The sequence below is a fragment of the Leuciscus leuciscus genome, assembly GCF_965113295.1.
Source record: "Leuciscus leuciscus genome assembly, chromosome: 19".
Classification (NCBI taxonomy): domain Eukaryota; kingdom Metazoa; phylum Chordata; class Actinopteri; order Cypriniformes; family Leuciscidae; genus Leuciscus; species Leuciscus leuciscus.
The window spans coordinates 13664546-13686750 of record NC_138743.1 but is presented as its reverse complement, the minus strand read 5'-3'; the positions used below and the strand labels follow the sequence as shown (position 1 = coordinate 13686750).

Genomic DNA, 22205 nt, shown 5'->3' with positions numbered 1-22205 from the left:
TGACTCAACATGACATGAATGTACCATATTAATGCCACAATCCTAATTAAGAAATACTAGTGCTTGCTGTTGTTGTGATGCTCAGCAGCCATTTTTCTTTTGGTTGTGCATGGAAATCAATTTAGTGTAAAGGCCGTTACATGGTTACAAGGGTTAGTTACAATGAAACAAGTTGCGTCAGATCTTTTCTTCCATGTTTTAGCGTGCATCAGAGTGTAATGTCGGTTGTTGAGATATGGCCGTTGCACTCGAAAATTAATGCGAGCATGTAGAGGGGTGGGGTTTAAACTAACTAAATGAGTTCTGAGTCATTATGAGGTCATTTAAAAAAACAAAACATGGATGAATCATTCTCAATAAGATCTATAATATGCATTTACAAAATAGATGTGTGAAATAAATGCAAGAAAGACTAATTACAATTCAGAATTAAAAAATTACAATGACATCATGGCTGTCAGTTAAATTTTTAATTGTAAATCAGTCTAAATGCTAGTTCACTCTGCACAGACACCAACAATCACCAGATTAAATCAGTTTGTTGATACCATAAAAAATCATACCATACTGCCCAGACATTCCATAACCCGACAAACACAGATTGAACATATTCAGTCACTGAAAACAAATGCCGACCAACGAGCTAACACTCTGATCTGAAATCCAACAAACATGTCTGCTGGCTTTGGTTGGTGTCTGTTGGTGTAGTGTCAACCTTTAAGTCAGTGGCAGATTTTTTATTTATTTTTATTTCATAGTCAACATAAAACAAATCTGTGAACAAAATGTTGAAAGGAATCAAAGAAGGTCAAATACCATAAAACCATTTTATTTAATCAGCAGCTGATAATACAAATAAATTATGTCAGGCTCTCACCCAAATCTATTGAACAAGTTAGAGTCTATGTATTTTTTCTCAAGTTGAGGCTGTCTGTCCTCTAAGGCTCATCGAACAAAAATAAAATAAAAAACCTGTATGGCACAAATAAAACCAACATTATAAGTAGATGTATATAGTTATGTAATAAGTTATGTACCCCTTTTCTGTTCAACATAACTGAAGGATTCCTAATAGAATTTGGCATATTTAGGTCCGTCATGCTATCTTGAAAAAACTAAACTGCACAGAACCTTTTTCAGTAGCCAAACCATTTCTATGGTGACAGTAGAGTGATTATCATATTGGACTGGGTGGGGGAATCTGAAAATACACACTACTCTCTTAAATTATAGTTCTTAATTACTAAATTTTTATGTCAAGTTGTGGTCTAGGTTGGTCTTAAGTGATAATATCATGATGGAATATGTAACTGTTTTTGTATGGGAATCTCTTGTCATATGGCTTTGTGTAAAGGGCCAAGCTGATCACCATGCGTTCTCATCTTCCCAATTGAGGTCATCACCCCAACCTTCTGCCTCCGTCTGTCAAAACAAAACAGTTCAGCGAACGCTTCAATGTTATTCATCGTCATACTCTAAGTTATAAAAATGCTGTGTCGCACAGCTGAACTTACTTCAGTTAAGTCAGCTGCAGCAAACTTGGTCGTGAGGCTTAGTCTATCTATCGATGGGTCTGATGTTGTGTGTCCCGTGATGAGTTCACTAGCCGAGCTCTCCACAGGGAGCAGAAATGAGGAAGACAGCTTTATATCTGGGACCATGTCTGCAAAGAAGTCTAGTTCTGGATCTTTCTCTGGCTTTTTCTTCACCGCAATTGTGAACTCCTCCCCAAGACTTCCAGCTTCAGGGCTTTTGATTGTGCTTTTTGGCTTGGGCTCCGATGCCAAGCTTGTTTTGCTGGGTTTGAGGGTGTCAGTTCCCTGGTCCCAGCTGGGGTCCCATGCTGAGGTATGGTTATGATCTGGAACACTTTTAACACTAGGGTTCAGTTTGAGTGCTTTTGATTGCTTTGGAGGAGATGACACACTGCTTTTTGTTGATGTCTTTGGTACAAAGACTGGTAAAGCAGTGGAAGGTGATTGTCCTGAAGTCACTTCTGAGTCCTCGAAATCATCCCAGGGTTCCTTGCTCTCATCCTCATTGTCAGCTGGCATAGCAGAGTTGCTCTGATCTGGGATGTCTGCCGACCGAATGCTGATCTGGACTGACTGGCTCTTGTCTTTCTCTGCCTCCTCTGTGTCACTCCAGTTAGGCCAGTCTTCGTCGGATCTCACCGCTCCGTTACTTTTCATGCTGTCCACAGCCTGTGTGCCAATTTTGTACCCATTCAAAGGGAATGACATCTCGCTGCTCAATGCTGGAGAGACCACTTGTTTTTAGAAGGGTTGCACATTCAAACACCAAGTAGGGACAAATACATTTAATTCAAGATAAATTTAGCTTTTCTTTTCAAATGTCCAAATTATTGCTTGAGAATAAGCAGTTCAGAACTATAAGTGTCAGTTGTGGCATACCTGCTCTCTCTGCAATGGTGCGCTGGGTAGTGTTTTTTTCAGTTGCTTGGAAGGAGTACATATTTTCTATAACAACCTTTTTGTCCTCTGAGCCCTTAGGGAACACATTCAGAACTTTTGGTGGTTGTGAGATATGGGGATGCAATGGCCCAACAATATGCACAGGCGATGCTGCAGAGGAAAAAGTTAGATGAGAGTATATGGTTTTTTTTGTAACATTGAAAATGTCTTTGTCTGTTTATAATCAATCTGATTAATCAAATTTTTTGGGGGGGTTTAAAGTGTGGTGCATTCAGCTCCTCTTATAGGGAAAGAAAAACAGATAATTTTGTAGAAATTGATGCTGCAGCGTCCTCCAGTGGCCTGAAAATAATGTTAGTACCATCAAAAGTGTTTCATATCTGAGCATCTTAATTTGATTTATAAATACATTAGCCATTAAGAAGACTTTTACTGGTAAATGACAATCCAGCTACAGGATACTTACTCTCAGGGGTGACCTCTGTGGACTTGGGGAAGTTTGGCGTAGTCCGTTTAAAAACTTTTGTCCTCTCCCCACCAACAACCACTTGGGCACCCAGCAACGGGACAAGCACAGCCAAGCTCTGTAGCGTCAGAGCGACGAGTGAGTCATTTGTATCCCTCATTCCCAGCAAAACCTGCATGATAAAGTGTGGGAAACAACTGAAACAATCAAAGTATAAATATCTACTTAAAAACATTATGAATTTACTAATTTTATATTTCTCTAAACAAGTATACAGTAGTACTAAGTAGTTGATACAAGTACAAACATTCTCAGTACCTGAGGAAGAATCTGTTTTTTGAGTTCTTCATGAGGAAAGAACTCTGCATAGATGTGAATGTGGGAGAGAAGCACAATCCTGACGTGTTCTTCATTCATCCTATAGAGCTTGAGGAGCTGAGGAACCACGTATCTCCGATACAAAGACAAAGACAGAAGACACTCCTCTCCAGCGCTCACACTCGAGTCTGTACATCAGAAAACAGATCACCACTGAGACTAATGAAGAGTACAAGTAAGCATCTCCTAAAAGTTTACTGACTGGTTTTACCTTGCTTAGGCCGTAGGAGGTGAGGAAGAAAGCTTTTCACAGCCATGGGCTCAGCAAACACTAAAGAATTGAGCAGTTTAGGAGCCAGACGTGTAGCAATTAACATCTCTGGGAGGTTCTGAACTCGGTCCAAGAGAAACCTGCAGAAACACACAGTTATTTAAGCGCAACATCTAATAAACATCCTTCTAATAAAATCATGTATTTGAGAGGGAAGCTTACTTGAAGAATTCATTCTTCTCCTCCTCATTTTTCAGGGTTAAACTCTTCAGAAAATTCATGATATCTAAGAAGTCATTTCTATAAGAGATAGGTTATGCATTTAAATCATTTCATTATCTTAATAATCATTATATTTAAATTTAGGGAAATTAACTTTTTATAGGCAAACTAAATTATATTTATCGGATCAAAAATACTGCAAAAACAGTCAAATAGTGAAATATTACTACAATTTAAAGTATAATTTATTCCTGTTATGGCAAAGCTGAATTTTCAGCTAAAATTAGTTACTTTCAAAAGACACTTTATGTCACGAATAGACTTAATTTAAATAGAGTAGTTTTCAAAAGCGAACCTGAAGAAAGTGTGAGTCAGCAGAATGCTGAGTGATGGGCGAGACATGGGGTCAGGGGTTAACAGGCTGGCCTGCAGCATGTTCTTTAGACTCTCCAACAAATCATCTGAGACTGAGACAGAAAGTTTGGGTGGAGGACCACATGGAGGTTACAAAAATGGGGAGCAAACATGGAAAAATAAATAAAAACACGTAAGAAAGAGGGAATGGAAAAACTCACAAAAAAAAAAAAAAAAGGAAAAAAGATAGCACAGACAGACATATGTTTTCAGTGAGCCTCTGCTCCAAAAATCAGCATAGAAGCCAAAATGTTGCATCACTATTACATTGCTCATGTGGATCATTTTGTTCTTTGAACATGACAACATTATAACCCGCTCTGAATGGAAAATCTGTCTATAAAGAGCCTCTGACGTGTAAAATCGTTTTGATCGCAGTTGTCAGTCCATTAACAAATATGTCACAATGTCTGAGCAGTAAGGGCTTAGCAACTGCCACAACAGGATGAATCCTAGACACACCGAGCCCGCTTTACATGCGTCTGCTGAATTAAGAGCGTTACTAACCGTGTCCCGTCAGGAGTGGAAGAAAAGCCTCCACCATCACCCCGAATGAAAAAGCGTCTCGGGAGTGGGCATGCTTGTCGGGAAGAATTTTGAATCCTTCAAGCTAAAAAAAACAAAAAACATTATTATATTACTTAGTCAGAATGATCAGGGCTGTCATCGTCAGCCTGTAATTTGTCCCAGGCCTTGTGAATTCCAGCAACAAATATGATTATGATGAAAAATTTGGGGTTGTCTTCTCTGCTTAACAAGGATAGATTTATTTGATTAAAAATACAGTTTATACATTAATATTATGAAATATTATTACAATTTAAAATAACTGTTTTCTATTTTAATATATTTTAAAATGTAAATAATTCCTGTGATGCCAAACCTAATTCAGCAGTCATTACTCCAGTCTTCAGTGTCACATGATCCTTCAGAAATCATTCTAATTTACTGATTTGGATTTTCTTATTATTATCAATGTGGAATACAGTTGTGCTACATTGTATTTGTACTAGTAAATTGTTACAAGTTCAAAAGAACAGTATTTATCTGAAATAGAAATATTTTGTAAAATTACATAACATATTACTGACCCCAAACTTTTGAATGGTGGTATATATGGTACCTACCGTTTCCTCAGGAGGAATGGCACCATTTTCCCTTACATTCTGGATACTTCTGAGAAACTGGAGAGGAAGTCACACATACAAAGGGTTAGAGTAATCAACTTTATAATATAATATCTATCATATAAATCTATATATTATTATAACTTAATATTTTGGAATAAAAAATATTTAACTATTTTTAACAAAGCCATGACATTAAAAATCTTTTGAAACAAAAGAGCCATTGAGACCCAGGGGGTACACTATGTAAGCGTTTTGTTTAAAATTAACAAAATTTAAGTCAACACACCATGAATCCTTTTTCTAAAACATGTTTTTGTCTTACCCTGATTCACTATGGTAAGCCTGTTATATGTGTTTTTTTCGAATTTCAAAATTGTTACTCTCCCATGTGTAACTCGTCATATCCGTAAATAGAGAAAAGTTGCTCTAGCTACTTTGACCCATGTGGAAGTGGCATAGGTTAGTTGTCACAACGAGCGAGAAAGGATGACACGGAGCACACTAAATCTCGAACCTCAGGGGAATTTTTTTCACGATGTTCAAACAGAGATCACTGACACAACTAAGCAAAATAGCATGTATTTTACAAGAGGTTCTTACAAGAGGTTCTGACAAAATGTTAATTGCAGTCTATTTAAAATGTTTAATTTTTAATGAATTATTTTTTTTTTAAATCAGTTTGAATGAATGATTCAATGACTCGCTCATAAATACTTCACTTGTTTCATTACTGGATTATTATGGTTGTTGTTTTTTACCGCGAGAGGGCCAAAAGTTACATATTGTACCTTTATAAGGCATAAACTAGTAACAGATGTCACCTCGGGTGTTGCCTCTGAAAACTTGCAGACGGTTTCCATCCCCCCAAGCTTCCAATGGCCATCTTCACTGACAAACACTGAGGATATGCACACATTGTTGTGACTTGATTTGCCCTAAGAGACAAAAAGGAATGATTTAGCTAGAACAATGAGTGTACATGTGACCCTGGACCACAAAACCAGTCACAAGTCGCACGGGCAATAGCCAACAATACATTGTATGGTTCAAAATGATCGATTTTTCATTTATGCCAAAAATCATTAGGATATTAAGTAAAGATCATGTTCCATGAAGATATTTAGAAAATTTCCTACCGTAAATATTTAAAACTTTTATTTTTGTGAGTGAATGCAGCACAATCACGAACATAAATGGACAACTTTAAAGACGATTTTCTCAATGTTTCGATTTTTCTGCACCCTCAGATTCCAGATTTTCAAATTATTGTATCTCGGCCAAATATTGTCCTATCCTAACTAACAAACCATACATCAATGGACAGCTTATTTATTCAGCTTTCATGTGGTGTATAAATCTCAATTTCAAAAAAAATTTACCCATGTGAGTGGTTTTGTGATCCAGGGTCACATATTATGTCATAGCTCAACTAAAAAACCCAACATGAATTAAATGTAAATGGACTCTTACCCTGTCATGTAGAAAAACTAGCGCTTGCAGCAGGTCATAGAGGCCTGCGCAGATCTCCTCTGGAGAAAGATTGTCAAGCAGCCGTTTTAATGGTTCAACTGGCTCTGTCACTAAATGTATACCGTGACCCTGCACTGAGCATGACAGGAAGCGAAGAAGACATGGATGCCTTAATGTCTTCAAGTGCTGCAAAGGAATATGTATTATCTCAGGTTAATTCATTTCAGTGTACATGACATGTCCGGAACTGAAATAGCTGAGTGATTTAGAGGTAGGCTGAAAAAAACATATATACACATACATATACATATATATATATATATATATATATATATATATACATATATATATATATATATAAAATTGAGTTATTAATAATTTATAATATAATAATTAACTGTTTATTATTTATATATTAAAATTTGACTACTACATAATTCCCATAGTTCAATTCAATTTATATTTCATAGTTTTGATGACTTCTATTATTCTACAATGTGGAAAATACTAATAATAAAGTGTTTAAAAAGCAGATGTGCCCAAACTTTTGACAGATAATGCAGGTTATTGGTGAGGTTACGTTAGCTGTTCACTTATACCTTGGCAGCTTTATTGACTTTATCTTCATTGTCTTGCTTATGCACAAAGACGGAGGCAGGCTTGCCATCCTGGAGGAGGGCGGAGTACATGGTAAGACCAGAGGGCAGCGTCATCAGTGGCTCTTCCAGCACACAGCTTGGCAGGGCACTGCTCTCAGCACCCATCCTTATACTGAGAGGGTCTGCCTATCTCACTGTCAGGGAAAAAACATAATGAATACCTGTACTACAAAAGACAAAATGTCTCCTTCGTATGTATGTCTGATGACAATGTCCTAATTGAAACACCACTGAAACAGGCTACAGTAGTGACTGACGTGGAATAAAGAGTATGCAACATGTCAAAAAGTAGCAGAATGTTTGTTACAATACTTATTCAAAGCTCTTACCTGTCTTTCAAGAACAATCTGGAAATAACATTTAGACTAAGTGATCTAGAGTAATGATTGGCATAAGGCAAGTTTTACGAACAACATGTCATGTCAAGAATTCAATGCAGAGCATTTTTACTGCATCAACACTGACAGAATCACACTGGGCAAGCTCTTAACGCCACATATTAGATTCGGTTCGCATTTTAATTGTCACTCGGTATTCAGGAGAAGTGTTTATTTTGTGTAACGATCTATACCTATACATGACAGCTGTACCGCGAGTAGACTAAGTTACCTGTATGGCGGTGTCACCGCACAGGAAGCGAATTGCCTAGGAAAACCAGTTTTCCTTTCCAGTATGCACCATTATTGCAAAATCTCTCAGCGTTTGCTTTTCATTAACCTCGACCAAGTCTTTGCGCAGCGGACAAACACTTTAAATTCATTTTCTCCGCAACAAATCGTTTGATTTGACAGACTGCATCGATTTTGGCACGATGCACAACTTCCTGTTCGCAAACGGTAAACACCGGCTCTTCCTGTTATAGATTTGGACGAAACCATCTTGCTGAGCAGGGGTGACTGTCTCTCAGCAACGAAAGGGGAATAAATATTTTTAAGATTGCTTTTTTTAGCTCAGGATTTTCCGGAATATGATTAAAATATAATGTTGTTTTTGCCTCACACTCTTGCACATGAAGGTGTTTTAAAGTGCACTGTATATATTTAGTCGATTCGTATCAACCGAAATATAGTCAATGGTTTATCCGTCGGTGGTGTGAGATAACGCAGGTTGACCAAACTTGATATTAATTACTTAAAGTCCCCATGTAGTCCATATTCTATCCCTTAAAACTCATCTTTGATCACCAAAATGACATATTTAAAAAATTTTTTTTTTAAATCCTTGAAAAATAGCCTTAAAATAGCAATGTAACTAAGTCATTCCACCGAATGGGTGCTTGTAACTCTTCAAAATTTAACTTTTTTTAAAAACTTTTTCAATTTTCAATCTTTTTTCAACACTGAATCTAATACTACACATATTTAACTATTCAAAATGTGTATTGGTCAATATCAGGCAACATTTTTTTTTTTTTTTTTTTTTACAAGGTTTCTAAGCAGAAGATGGATGCATGTTTTCTCAGTCCTATTACCGAAAATCATGTGCCATTTAAAAGCATGTCAATTAATTCCTTTGTTTTCCCCACAAGAAAAGTGTTTATTTTAAATAAATTGTTGGTTATTTGTTGAAATAATTGATATTTGTGACAATTTTTTTTTGTATAAATGATGGACCAAACAAAACTGATAAAAACAGTGGTTTAACTTTATTTTTTTAGAAAAAGAAAAAGTATCAGGAATGAACACTTTATGTAATTAGTTAATTAACACTAATGAACATTGGGTAACAGGAATGAGTGTCCATATGTGTGTGCATGAGAGAGAGTGTACATGAGTGTCTGTGCATAAGGAATGAACACTTTATGTAATTAGTTAATTAACACTAATGAACATTGGGTAACAGGAATGAGTGTCCATATGTGTGTGCATGTGAGAGAGTGTACATGAGTGTCTGTGCATAAGATTTCTGTGTTGAAGTGATGTAGTGCTAGTAGTACTTCACAGCGAAGGAGGTGGAAAGAGAAAGAAGGAGAGAGATGAGAAGAGAGAGGAAGGGAGAAAGAGGGAAGTTAAGACAAAAAGGGAGAAAAGAGAGGATTGTGGGTGTGTCTCGCTCCTTCCCTTGCAGAATGCCATATAAGAAAGACAAAGACAAACTGGCTCCTGGAAGCATGGCATTCACATCGTAAAACTAATACTAATGTCTGCAATTTAAGTAATTGCAACCTTAAAACTCATAATTCAAGTGAATAGTATTATATCAACTAATATTTAAAGTATTAAATCAACAAAACAGAGGACTCAACTCACTCCTGTATTTGTAACAGGACTGAAAGTAACAGCATTGAGTTAAGGAAAAAGTTATCAAATACATGACATACGGCCACATAGCATGCTAATAGCATGAGAAAACTAAGCAAATTCTAGTGACTTACCAAAAGTTTATATTTTTAAAATAAACAAATAACATCTAAGAAATAATTTATGTAAGATGACAGTATGTTGAGATTGACCTTCTCAGTCATAGTTACAATTTCATCAAATATACAGAAATTAAAATGAGAGGACTTACTTTTGGCCTTCCTTTTTAAATTTTTTTTAAATTTTATTTTTATTGAACTTTTGGCCTTCCAATTGCCTTCAGAAGATCCAGATGATGCACTTCCTGTTGAAAATGTGTCTTGTGGAATGTTCTAAGTTTCAGAGGGGGGAATGTGTTAGGGTACCAGGACTGAGTGAAAACCCGGGGACACGACTAAAATGTGTATTTTATCTAAAATATTAGATAAAAAAAAAAAATGTTCATGAAAAAAAACCAAACAAACATTTAAAGCATAGATTGGATATAAGGTCACACATATCCGTTGTTGATCACACGTTGACGTGATTGATTACATGGTAGTTTGTGACGCCAGAAACACCAGCGATTTTTTTGAGACTGTCTGGTTCGAGTTTTAAAGGCCCACAGAAAGTGCCTTGGAACGCGCAGCTTTGTATGATGCTTTGATGTCATTTCCACTGAAACAGGAAGGAAGGAAGGCGGGACTTATTTAATGGCTCCTCCCCCTTTTCAAATAGCCAATAGCGTTTAGTTTAACTCACAGACTGCAATTCATACTTGACAGCACCATTGAAGCGAATCCGAGCGCTGATGATACGTTGGATTCAAGAGTAGAGGTGTGAATAAATTCTAGCCATTTAATTCTTAACCAACGTACAGTTGGGAAATGTAATAAAACTCGAGCGTTTGAGTAACCGGACACACATCTCCATCCCATATTGCCCCGTGACGTGTCAAAGCCGGTCGCTTTGGCCAGGTGGCATTTATAGCATAGGGGGCGGGACGCTTTAGATTCTAAAGAGCATTTTATTGGACAGAAGATGTGATGAGAAGCTGAAATCTGTGATCCATTTTAGCGGAAGTGAGAGACTGTAAAAGTTTTGAATACTTATATCCCCTAAATGTGAATTTTGTCATTGTTTTGGAACACACCAGCTTATTCATAACCTTAAGGCTAACATATTCATACTAAAAGCTAAAAAACAAAATTTTATTTCAGGGGGCCTTTAAGGAGAAATTACTCAGCAATAGGCTAGTATGAATGAATTGGCACATGGTTTGTAATAAAGCATATTAAAAACACCACATAGACATTAAAAACAAACAACATTAAAAGCTTGATTTTCACCACAGGGAGACTTTTATATGTATATTTATTTACACAATGTAAACAAACGACCAAACGTTTTTCTTATATATATATATAAAAGAAAAATATACAAAGGAAACATATAAAAGTAAAGATATTATACGTTTATTAATAACTGCAAAACAATTGGTTCCAAACAGTGTTTGGTTTAGGCCTAATGCATTACTGTAATTACTTTTCCCTTGAAAAAGCAAAGTAATGGATTACTTTTAATTATTATGTAATTAAATTGCATTTACTTCTGATGTAATTGCATTAATTTAACATCAAAATCTAATGTTAAATCTAATGTATGTTTTTAATGTAACCTTCCCTTTAAATGCATTTGGCCAGTTTGAGAACAATTTATGCAATTTTATATTATTTATTTGAAAGAATTAAAAGAGCAGTTTCCTGTTTATCCTTATATTGTTCAACTGGTCGAGGTTGATATGGGACTTAGAAAGCATTAGTAATAATAATGCAATAGCAGAGAGAGTAATTAATTACACGGTTTAAGATGTAATTATAGTATTAATTACTTTTTTATAGTAACTTACTCAACACTGGTCCCAAACTAACAAAAAGAAAAATGTTTTTGATTTATGTTGTTATTTATTATTAATATTATATTATTAGGTAATTGTACGGGAGCCAAATAAACAAAATTGTACGCGCGAGACAACGAAATTGAGGCCAGAAAATCATACTGACAGAAATGTCCTTAAAATATTGATAACGAATGTTTTTGCTAAAGATTTTTCTCATCAACGGGAACGTTTGAAATTTGAATAGCCTGTGATGTCACCCAGGCAGAGAACTTTGTAAATGTTTTCGGACAGTCAGGCGCACACCGTGAGGAGGGGGGATGTTAAAGTCTGTTTGTCTTTGTGAATCACCGCACCCTTGAAAACTAGACGATTACTAATTCAGCACTGACGGTATAATTGGACAGACAGGGGAACACCAACGCATTCTGCCTCTATATAAAAGTGAAGATCACTGCAGGTAAAAAACAAGAGGGTCTATGACTGTGATGACTCCAGCGAACAACTGAGATGGCCACATATCTGTCCTTACTGCTGCTCTTTGCATGTGCCTCCACAAGCTCTTCAAATCCAAGTAAGTCAGCAGAATGTCTATCTATCTATCTATCTATCTATCTATCTATCTATCTATCTATCTATCGTAGGCCATATTTTATTCTGTAAATATAACAGTGAGCTGTTTTTCTCTCAGGGTAGTGATGCAGTCATTTCTGTTGACACTGTAAATAATTAACTCATCTCTCGTTGTGTTTGTCTCTGTGTCTAAATGTACAGATATGTTGCTCAACATATTGAGTTCTTAGTCAAAATCTGCATTTTCTTTAAAACAAACACTGTCCAGATAGCTGTGAGGGTCGTTGTGGAGAAGGGTACTACAGAGGAAGCTTCTGCCAGTGTGACCATGAGTGTCTGGGCCTGAATGAGTGCTGTACAGACTTTCAAAGGTTGTGTACTACAAGTAAGGTTCATTTTAACTTCATTAGTTTTGGTGTAGCATTTGGTGTGAATGTCATAAACACTGAGATTGCTTTGCTATTATTTCTGATCATTTCAGCGGACTCATGCAAAGGACGCTGCGGGGAGCCTTTTAATAGAGGCAATCCATGTCACTGTGATATCGACTGTGTCTCATTCAATCAGTGCTGTTCTGATTATGAGAGCATGTGCTTGACGGAAGGTAAAAAATTCAACTAAATTAATTGATAATGCTCCCAACATGTAAATACATTTTCAACAATCAATACTAATTATATATTTTTCAATACTAACATGCAGTGATTGCAAAAAATATACCTAATATTACAATAGATTATGGTTGGATAAAGTTTTTTTAAACGTTTTTTTTTTTAAAGAAGTCTCTTATGCAAGACTGCATTTATTTGATCAAAAATACAGTAAAACAGTAAATATTGTGAAATATTATTACAATTTAAAATAACTTTTCTATTTTAATATATCTAATATATAAAATGTAACTTATTATTAATCTATTGACTATTACAAAATTACTCAGTCTTCAATGTCACATGATCCTTCAAAATCATTCTAATATGCTGATTTGGTGCTCAAGAAACATTTCTTCTCATTTTTAATGTTGAAAACAGTTTTGCTTATGATTTTTTTCATGAATAGAAAGTTTCCAAGAACAGCATTTATTTGCAACAGTAATCTTTTGTAACAATGTAAGTCTTTACTGTCACTTTTGATCATTTTAATGCATCCTTTGCAATATCTTTAAAAAATATAAATATACTGACCCCAAACATTTGAACAGTATTTATTCATTAAAATAATTAACAACAGAAATTTGGAATTGCAGATGTATCCATCCGTTTGCATGTCTAATTTTGCCCTAATTTTAAGCTTATATCTCTGTGACTCTCACAGATACTGCCTTAAAATCAAGAAACACTGACACCACAGCTCAAAGGACTGCTAACTTATGCCTAAACATAAAGAATAAAAAATCTACAGGTATAATTACTGCAGCTTTGTCACAAATAAACAAATCAAGTGTACTGATATTTTGCTTCACGTAGCTGTTGATTTTTTGTAGTAACATTTCTCTTAAAGTATAGTTGTGACATCTTTTTTGTTAGAATCCTCCAATGAGGAGATGACCAATGAGGAAGGGATTGGAGGTACGTTTTTCTCTTTGTCTCGCTTTCTTCTCTCTTCTTTTTCCCTGTAGAGCACTTATTGAACTACGTTACTTTGACATTTTTCCAGATGAAAAAAAGATAATGCTTAATATTCACATTGATAATTTTTCTCCTCTGTGAATAATTACAAGTCAATACACATGAATAATAATAAGTTATCAAAATATATATAACTGCATTATTGGAAGCTTGATCAGTTATGACAATTGAAAAAACAGATGACTTGATACATTGTCTATACTTAAGATAATTGCTTGTTTGACAAGAAACCTCAGTTTCAGTTGATATTGTGCTTGCAACCTGAGGCAAAACCATTGTACTCAGATAAAATGACATTGTCTTCTTATGCTGAGGCAGAAGAGTTAATGATCCCTGAGGATGAAAGTGAGTCCACACCTTCTGAGGGCCCTGGTGAGCATTAATAATCTGGCATAAACAAGTTTTATGTCAAATATGCAAGAAACCTTAAACAGCAGCACATGCTGACAAAGATATGTTAATAATCACAAAATGTATTTGTATTTAAAAATATATATTTTTTTTTTTTTCTCAAACAGAGAAAATTTCACCTTACGCAGATTCAGATATAGAAGTGAAAGTGGGGGAAAACAGCACTTCCCACTCAGACTATGAGAGGACCACTCCAGAACCAAACAGCAGCACCTTGGCTTCATCCCTCCCCCCATCTCTCACCCCGACAGGAGGTGCTTGCCACATCAGCAAAATCCTAATCTTATGTCTTTTGTGGTTGACTCTGTTACATAGGGTTTGACAAAAAAGCGCTGGTGTTGCAGTTTTCCTGTGCATGCTGAAGACCACTGTAATTCGATTCTACCATAAAAGTAATAGTTTTGTCCTCTCCAGATGCAGATGCAAGCAGCATGCTCCCTGCTGATGAGAACCCTAACGAGTCTACCACTCAACAGCCATCTGAGATGACAACTTCCAGCACACCACAGCCACAAGAGAATGCAAGCACAGCACCAACAGAAGGTGCTACAAGCACAGCACCAACAGAAGGTGCTACAAGCTCAGCACCAATAGAAGGTCCTACAAGCACAGCACCAACAGAAGGTCCTACAAGCACAGCACCAACAGAAGGTCCTACAAGCACAGCACCAACAGAAGGTGCTACAAGCTCAGCACCAATAGAAGGTCCTACAAGCATTCCACCAACAGAAGGTCCTACAAGCACAGCACCAACAGAAGGTCCTACAAGCACAGCACCAACAGAAGGTCCTACAAGCACAGCACCAACAGAAGGTCCTACAAGCACAGCACCAACAGAAGGTGCTACAAGCTCAGCACCAACAGAAGGTCCTACAAGCACAGCACCAACAGAAGGTCCTACAAGCACAGCACCAACAGAAGGTCCTACAAGCACAGCACCAACAGAAGGTCCTACAAGCATGCCACCAACAGAAGGTCCTACAAGCATGCCACCAACAGAAGGTCCTACAAGCATGCCACCAACAGAAGGTCCTACAAGCATGCCACCAACAGAAGGTCCTACAAGCACAGCACCAACAGAAGGTCCTACAAGCTCAGCACCAACAGAAGGTCCTACAAGCAAAGCACCAACAGAAGGTCCTACAAGCTCAGCACCAACAGAAGGTCCTACAAGCATGCCACCAACAGAAGGTCCAAAGGAATATTCTGTCACTGAAATGACTGTGATGGCACTGGGTGAAGATCCAAAGGAATCATCATCTCTCAAGGATTCTAGAGCTACCTCAGTCCCCAAGACGACATCTACTGCTGCTCCAGTGAAACCAACAAAAAAAACCATTCAGCCTAGTAGAGACAAGAATGATAAATCAGATAGTATTAAAGATTATCAAGCTGGTAAGATCTTTCATGCCTCGTATTCATTGTGGCAAATTTTGTTCCCACTAAGAGCCTTCATGGTTTCCATCTGAACACTGCTGACACTCAGATGCTATCATGAATATTTAAAATTCCAGATATTATGAAGTTTAAAAAAAATAATGATTTGCATCATTTTGATTATTAATTTGTTCTGTTTCTTAAACAATAAAAAAAAATTCCCCCAGATGATTATGATACTAACCTCTGCAGTGGGCGTCCAGTCAGTGGTCTGACTACACTGAGAAATGGTACCATTGTGGTGTTCAGAGGTCAGTACCACAGTACAGCACATTTGCTTTATAGCAGCACTTATTTAGGTTCAAAGCATTTATCTTCTCCAGTTTTTTCTTTTTTTTGGGGGGGGGGGGATTAATTCCTTTATAATTATATTGAAAGTTCCAGAGTGTAGAGAACAGTGAACCAAATGTTCATGAACATCAATGTGTCGCTTTCCCTTTCTTCTCTATAGGACATTATTTTTGGACACTGGACAAATACAGAAATCCTGATCCTCCTCAGTTAATTACAAGGGTGTGGGGAATCCCGTCTCCCATCGACACCGTTTACACCCGCTGCAACTGCCTGGGCAAAACCTACTTCTTCAAGGTTCATACACAGACTTAAGGACAAAACACTTCATTTCACCACAGATTTAGAATCACAGACAATTATAACAGAAGTGGTGTCAAATGAAATGCTGGATGACAACAACTGATGTATCATGTTTGCACATATTTCACAGGGAAAGGACTACTGGAGGTTTGACAATGGTATGATGGATCATGGCTTTCCCAAACCTGTCAGCCAGGGCTTTGGACAGATTGGTCATATCACAGCTGCTTTATCTATGCCCGAATACAGAAGCAGAAAAGAGTCTGTAATCTTCTTCAAAAGAGGTAAGAATTAGAAGAAAATATTTACATAGACATGCTGTAAGCACACTATGGTTGCTTGTTTTTATTAGGCGCGGGTGTCGTTGTTGATTTTCAAATCGATTTCTGCAGGTGGAAAGGCTCAAAAGTACACATACCAGGTTACTCCAAATTGTGGGAAAAGAATTCCTGTGTACTCAGCGAGGACGAGAGCCAGACGACAAGCCGGTAAAGTTTGATTACAAAATACCAATTTAGTCCATATTTACAACAACGTTTAAAAGATTAATCACATTTAGATTACATAATAATAATAAATTAGACAAAGGGAGAGGGAAGGTTTATGTGTATAAATATTTGTGCAGTAAATGAAAAGTCAAAATACCATGTATGCTACTTCTGGCAACAGAAGTTTCCCCAATAAAGCCTCAAAAAGGACATTTTGTTCCAAGTGAGGCCTAACGGACCAGATAAGTAACCTTAACATTTTTAAGTGAAACAGACCTTTGAGCATTTTAATTAATTTTAGGAGTTTTTTTCCCCAGCTGCAGCTCTGGGGCAAATGATCAATATCTCGAGGAACTGGAGAGGATTCCCAACCACGGTGACCTCAGCCGTGTCCGTACCCTCTAGGGTGAACGAGGGGTACAAGTATTACGTGTTCTCTCAAAGTGAGTTTTACAACATTCATTAAAACTAATGAAAAGCTGTTACTGGACTCTGTCCCAGCACTGTTTCCAGTCACATCTAATGAGCTCTTAACCAGTGTTATATTAGTATTTATATGCTATTGTGGTAGGTTTTTATATTTAGAATTTAAAATTTTGTACGTTTTTTTTATTTTACAAAATATTTCTATATTTCTTTAATTTGTTTTTATTATATTTTCTATTAATTTTGATTAATTGGCATGGATTTTTTATTTATTTTTTTATACGTTTTTCATATTTTAGCTTCATTAAATTCAATTACCAAAAATGAGTTTTAATAGTTTAACAAAAACACTGCGTTTATTACATATTTGTGTTCTTGTCTTTCACAGGAAAGTATTACAGCATAAAAATGGAAAGAGAAAAACCAGTGATCTTAAAACCTGCTACAGGTCCAAAGGAAAACTCAGCAAGCAGCTTCTTCAAATGCCAAGAAACTCAGAAAAAATGAGTCATTCATCTCTTTAACTCATGCCATATACAGTGATTTTAGATTTCTAGTGATGCCCTTGTCTTATGTGCAGTGGAAAAACAGCCTAAGAATTTCCTTCAAAACTATTTTATTGTAAGGATGTAAAATCATTAAAATAACAATGATGGATTGCCCAAAGCATTAAACTAACAAACAACAATTATAATACTTTGACTGAATCCTTGAATGTAAGGCTGTGTTCTTTTGGATTAGTTCAGAATGTGTCACTCCACAAGTAGAACAACAACTTTTGGGAGTTTGCTTCACCTGGCAAAACGGCCCCTCACTCCCATGACGCCTTGTCCACCTACAGCAAGAAAGATGTAATTTACACATGATCATGTTAAATCTTACTGTGTTAATACATCTGGGTTAAAATGAGAAGAAATAAAAATATAATTTGCCACAGTTGGAGAAACTAAAAATGGTACATATTCTTACCCCTCTTTACAAAGCTCCTAGAACCACGACCACTAGTCCATTGTCTGCTAGACCCTGTTCTGGCTTTAGGAGGCTGAGAGCTGCTTGTGTCTGAAAGAGAAAAAAAGACAGTTTGTAAATCCGCATTGAGATAAATATTTGAGGCGGTCTGCATAAATTTAAGTGTGCTTGTGTGTACCTGCAGAACTAGATGAAGGTTCCTGGCTTGTGGAAGGCAAACTAGACTCATCTGATGTCTGGGCTGGTTCCTCTGCCTCAGTCTGTGACACAGCCTCAAGTGAAGCTTCAGTACTGTACAAACATTATTCAGACACAATTATGGAGTCCATGATCTCTCAAACTCCTTATGGCACAAGAATGAAAGGAAGTTGTCAATGTGTTTGCACGGGTAGATTTAAGGGCTCACACTCACCTGTCTCCTGCGTCCATGAACATGTCGTCTCTCTCCTCCATCCCACTAGTGCCTGCAGGAGCGCTGAGGCCTGGTGTGGAGGTGCTCACCGTGGGCACAGACTGAGAAGCAAGCTCATTTGCTTCAGATGGCACAGTCTCTGATAAAATATCTGAATATATATATATATATATATATATAAAAAAAAAAGCGGATTTAACTGATTATAAAGTGGTACAGCAATGAGAATTAGGTATAAAAATATGAAGAATATTGAAATTATCAATAATTGACTTGTGTCATCAATTTTGGAAAGTGCAGCAACAGCCATTGCATAATCCTGCACTTTTCCAGATTTTTTTCAAATAGGAAATTTCCAAGAGATCTTACATTTTATGCTTACCAGGGTTGCATTATTTGATCAAAAAATACAGTAAAAATGTAATAACATAATATTGTGAAATATTACAATGTAAAATAACATTTTGATTCCTGTGATGGCAAAGCTGAATTTTCAGCATCATTACTCCAGTCCTCAGAGTCACATGATCCTTCAGAAATCATTCTAATATGCTGATTTGGTGCTCTTGCTACTTAATATTGTTGTGAAAACTGTGATACTTTCAAGATTCTTTGATAAATGGAAAGTTCAACAAAAAAGCATTTATTTATAAGAATAACATTTTCTGTAACATTATAAATGTCTTTACTGTCACGTTTGACCTATTTAATGCATCCTTGCTAAATAAAAGTATCAATCTCTTAAAAAAAAAAAAACCATCAGTTCGAAAAACCCATACCAGTCAACCCCTATTTTGAACATAAATTTCAATTAAAGAGGAGTTGTCAATGAAACAGTATGACAGAGTCACAATGCTGCAGATATCATAAGAACCCAAAAAAGGATGCATGATTTTGTACATACCAGGAGCAGCGATCTGTAGTGGGGTTGTGGGCACACTGCGGCCCCCTGACTCCTCCTCATGAGCTCCAAGGAAAACCGAACTATCATACATGCCTAAACCTGCAAAACACAGAAGACACCATAAAAAACCAACCAATATTTGACCGAAAAAGCAGTTAATGAATAGTTCTTTCAGATTCAACAACATAAGGTAATGCATGCCACCTTGTGAGGGCAGCTGGACAAGGTCTGAGTGAGAGGAGCTGGTCTGTGGGAGGTCATCTGAAGGGCCGAATCGGAATCGTGATACGCCTGCGACCTGTGGAGAACTTTGTACAACAACAGAAAAGAAATCAGTCATGTTGCAAGAAACAAACGAGCATAGCAAAGTGTAAAAACAAGGAAACGCACTGGATTGCTTCAGCAAATCCATCCGAACGAGGAGGAATGAGTGTAGGGGTACTGGGAACCATCCTGTCGTCGTCCTCAAAGAAATGCTGCTGATGTGAAACAGAGGAAAACGATGACACTGGGATTTAACAGCAAGCATTCAAGCTCAGGTGCAAACCACACAATCAAACCAAGTCCTAAAAGGCGACTCACTGCACTACTGGCCATTCCAGAGGTCAGCTGAAGGCCTCGTCCCACTGACTGCCGACGAACTGGGAGACGCTACAGACACATGCAAGTTATTATTTTTTTCAACGCACACTCCAGGCAAAGCCTAACAGCAGCAAACCATGAAAAAAAAGTTCCTCAGGCTATGCCATGCAGTACACACTTTTACACACACCTGGACTTGAGCTGGAGGTCCCAACTCCTGAGCAGGCTGGGCCAAGATGTTAAGTCGAGGTGGCAGAGGATGTTGAGGTCTCCTGGGTGATTGTGGAGGTCGAGGGGCAGAGCTGGTGACAGGTGCATCAAACACATCCAATGCGCTCGTTTCAACTGAGACGTCACATGTAGATGAATGGAAAAGAGAAGGCGCTTTTAAAACACCAACAACTGACTTTCTAAAGCTTGAAAGCCTCAATCCCATTCAATGTAATTGCATGGAAAAGATCCTCTCAGACAGATGGTTAGGTCACAGTCACGCTGACTTACAGCTCTGAGAATCTGCCATGCGTTGGGTGGAGTCTGTCGCTCCAAGACTTTCCTCTGTCTCAGTGCCTGGATCTGTGGCATCAGGGCCCTTGGAAAGGATCATGTGGAAGGTAGAGGGGGAGGAAGAACATTTCTAGTTAATTTCCTGAGCATTACATTGATTCAACATACACACAAAGAACGTTTGTCCCAAGCTATATTTAGCAGAATGGGTTTAAACATTTTATTAGCATTAAAGGGTGCACAGTCAAACTGAGCCTGTTGTGCCAGCTACACACACATACATTGCATAATGACAAGTTACAGTTGGATCATTAAAATGTCATGAGCTAGCTTATACAGACCTCTCTGATGTTAAGTCCAAATGTAGGTGTTTATGCAGCACAAAAACCAATTGTGTGTACTAGGGTTGCGGCAATAGGAAGAGGAAATTACTATCATAGATATCCATTAACATGAAGAAGTTTAATTAGTCTAACAAGTTTTGCCACAAAAAAACAAAACATGAAAGATAATTTTGGACTAATTATTCTCATTTTCCAACTGAGAAGTAGAGTTTTTTTCCCTTAACTAATTCATTTAGAGATATACACTAACATTGAAAAGTTTGGGGCGAGTGACTTGTTTTTTTTTGGAAAGAAATTAGCACTTTTATTCAGCAAGGATGTATTCAATTGATCATAAGTGGCAGTAAAGACATTTATAATGCAACAAAAAAATTCCATTTCAAATAAATGCTGTTTTCATATAAATTAAGCAGCAGATGAAAACAAGAAATATTTCAGCATATTAGAATGATTTCTGAAGGATCATCCAAGACTGGAGAAATGATGCTGAAATTTCAGCTTTGCATGAGTAAACTACATTTGAAAATATATTAAACAAAAAATGTTTTCTTCAAATTGTAATTTCACAACACTGACAATTTTGCTGTATTTTTGATCAAATAAATGCAGCCTTGTTGAGAATAAGAGACTTCTTACAAAATTATAAAAAAGGTAAATTAAAACTAATAACCAATTTGATTAATAATATCTAATGTTTGTCAGGATTTTGTATATTTTAGGGATGCTCATAATTAACTGGTTAACCGACAGTAAGAAATTTGACCAATTCACGATCGGTTAAACGGTGTAAAAAGTCATTTAAAAAGATATTTTGAAAACTTTTGCTACATGGTTAAAAAATATGATACACAAAACGTAGTTTTTGAGAGAGAAAAAACAAAACATAAGTTGTGTATAAACCGCATTTTGTCATTATATTCAGAAATGATGTATAGGGGCCTACCGGTAAAAAAAGCTAACAGGATTCCTACACATTTTCCATTTCAAAACTCCATACTTTTCCAAACTCAAATTTCCTTTTTTTTTGAGACCACATTTAACAAATGTTTTATACAGCATTATGTTTGGTATATAGTAAATATTTTGATTTTCTCTTTTTTTTCCTCATTGGTTTTCTCAAAGTGATAACATCAGTGAAATTTGATATCCTGCATATTCACATCTGACACACATTATTGTGATATTGATCACCAAACAGTATAGTCTGATTTAGATGATCCTTTGCTCCTTTATCTACTGCTGGTTTGAGTGCCACACACACACACACACACACACACGTTCAAAACAGACTTGCTTGAGACAAACAATGTCTCAATGAAAACATGTGCCTTAAATTAATTTTGTTGTTCGACAATTACAAAATGATCACTCA

The 22205-nt window shown here is 36.7% G+C and overlaps 3 protein-coding genes across 17 annotated transcripts in view; 1 reads left to right on the top strand and 2 right to left on the bottom strand.

Annotated features, from left to right (window-relative positions):
• Nucleotides 1-808: 808 nt before the first annotated feature.
• scyl3 (SCY1-like, kinase-like 3) lies at nucleotides 809-8237 on the bottom strand. 2 transcript variants are annotated; one of them, XM_082147521.1, is made up of 14 exons: nucleotides 7995-8237; nucleotides 7326-7519; nucleotides 6727-6912; nucleotides 6078-6191; nucleotides 5254-5310; nucleotides 4634-4736; nucleotides 4068-4179; nucleotides 3713-3790; nucleotides 3491-3630; nucleotides 3220-3407; nucleotides 2902-3073; nucleotides 2415-2585; nucleotides 1515-2269; nucleotides 809-1422 (listed from the first exon to the last, which is right to left on the bottom strand). In XM_082147521.1, exons 2-14 carry the CDS (start codon nucleotides 7488-7490, stop codon nucleotides 1366-1368), a joined length of 2298 nt encoding a protein of 765 aa, XP_082003647.1. In that variant the 5' UTR covers nucleotides 7491-7519; nucleotides 7995-8237; the 3' UTR covers nucleotides 809-1365. The 2 variants fall into 2 exon arrangements, with proteins under 2 accessions (XP_082003647.1, XP_082003648.1); XM_082147522.1 differs by having other exon boundaries at nucleotides 1515-2257; nucleotides 7995-8236.
• Nucleotides 8238-11861: 3624 nt separating this feature from the next.
• prg4b (proteoglycan 4b) lies at nucleotides 11862-17825 on the top strand. Of its 13 annotated transcripts, none has more exons than XM_082147374.1 (15): nucleotides 11862-12135; nucleotides 12403-12519; nucleotides 12616-12738; nucleotides 13661-13702; nucleotides 14081-14134; nucleotides 14281-14427; nucleotides 14588-15148; nucleotides 15257-15283; nucleotides 15365-15568; nucleotides 15778-15861; nucleotides 16062-16198; nucleotides 16335-16488; nucleotides 16597-16692; nucleotides 17010-17135; nucleotides 17507-17825. In XM_082147374.1, the coding sequence occupies exons 1-15, from the start codon at nucleotides 12072-12074 to the stop codon at nucleotides 17623-17625; spliced, it is 2055 nt and encodes a 684-aa protein (XP_082003500.1). In that variant the 5' UTR covers nucleotides 11862-12071; the 3' UTR covers nucleotides 17626-17825. The 13 variants fall into 13 exon arrangements, with proteins under 13 accessions (XP_082003500.1, XP_082003499.1, XP_082003498.1 ...); XM_082147373.1 differs by having other exon boundaries at nucleotides 14588-15175; XM_082147372.1 differs by having other exon boundaries at nucleotides 14588-15202.
• The window catches only part of tprb (translocated promoter region b, nuclear basket protein), a 22931-nt gene continuing 18443 nt past the window's right edge, over nucleotides 17718-22205 (bottom strand). The window contains exons 41-50 of one of the 2 annotated variants that reach the window (XM_082147368.1): nucleotides 20487-20574; nucleotides 20176-20330; nucleotides 19986-20054; nucleotides 19794-19882; nucleotides 19608-19711; nucleotides 19404-19502; nucleotides 18500-18650; nucleotides 18266-18378; nucleotides 18088-18177; nucleotides 17718-17953 (exon numbers count right to left, since the gene is read on the bottom strand). In XM_082147368.1, coding sequence (XP_082003494.1) covers nucleotides 17910-17953; nucleotides 18088-18177; nucleotides 18266-18378; nucleotides 18500-18650; nucleotides 19404-19502; nucleotides 19608-19711; nucleotides 19794-19882; nucleotides 19986-20054; nucleotides 20176-20330; nucleotides 20487-20574 — 1002 coding nt within the window. In that variant the 3' untranslated portion in view covers nucleotides 17718-17909. The remainder of the gene's footprint in view (nucleotides 17954-18087; nucleotides 18178-18265; nucleotides 18379-18499; nucleotides 18651-19403; nucleotides 19503-19607; nucleotides 19712-19793; nucleotides 19883-19985; nucleotides 20055-20175; nucleotides 20331-20486; nucleotides 20575-22205) is intronic. The other variant, XM_082147369.1, reaches the window with a different exon arrangement.

Coding starts and splice junctions, on each gene's coding strand:
- prg4b (XM_082147371.1), top strand. CDS start 12,072: ATGGCCACATATCTGTCCTTACTGCTGCTCTTTGCATGTGCCTCCACA. Junction 15,862..16,061: donor TACCATTGTGGTGTTCAGAG/GTCAGTACCACA, acceptor TCTTCTCTATAG/GACATTATTTTTGGACACTG. Junction 17,136..17,506: donor GTATTACGTGTTCTCTCAAA/GTGAGTTTTACA, acceptor TGTCTTTCACAG/GAAAGTATTACAGCATAAAA.
- scyl3 (XM_082147521.1), bottom strand. CDS start 7,490: ATGGGTGCTGAGAGCAGTGCCCTGCCAAGCTGTGTGCTGGAAGAGCCA. Junction 2,586..2,901: donor CACAGAGGTCACCCCTGAGA/GTAAGTATCCTG, acceptor TTTCCTCTGCAG/CATCGCCTGTGCATATTGTT. Junction 1,423..1,514: donor CTGCAGCTGACTTAACTGAA/GTAAGTTCAGCT, acceptor TTGTTTTGACAG/ACGGAGGCAGAAGGTTGGGG.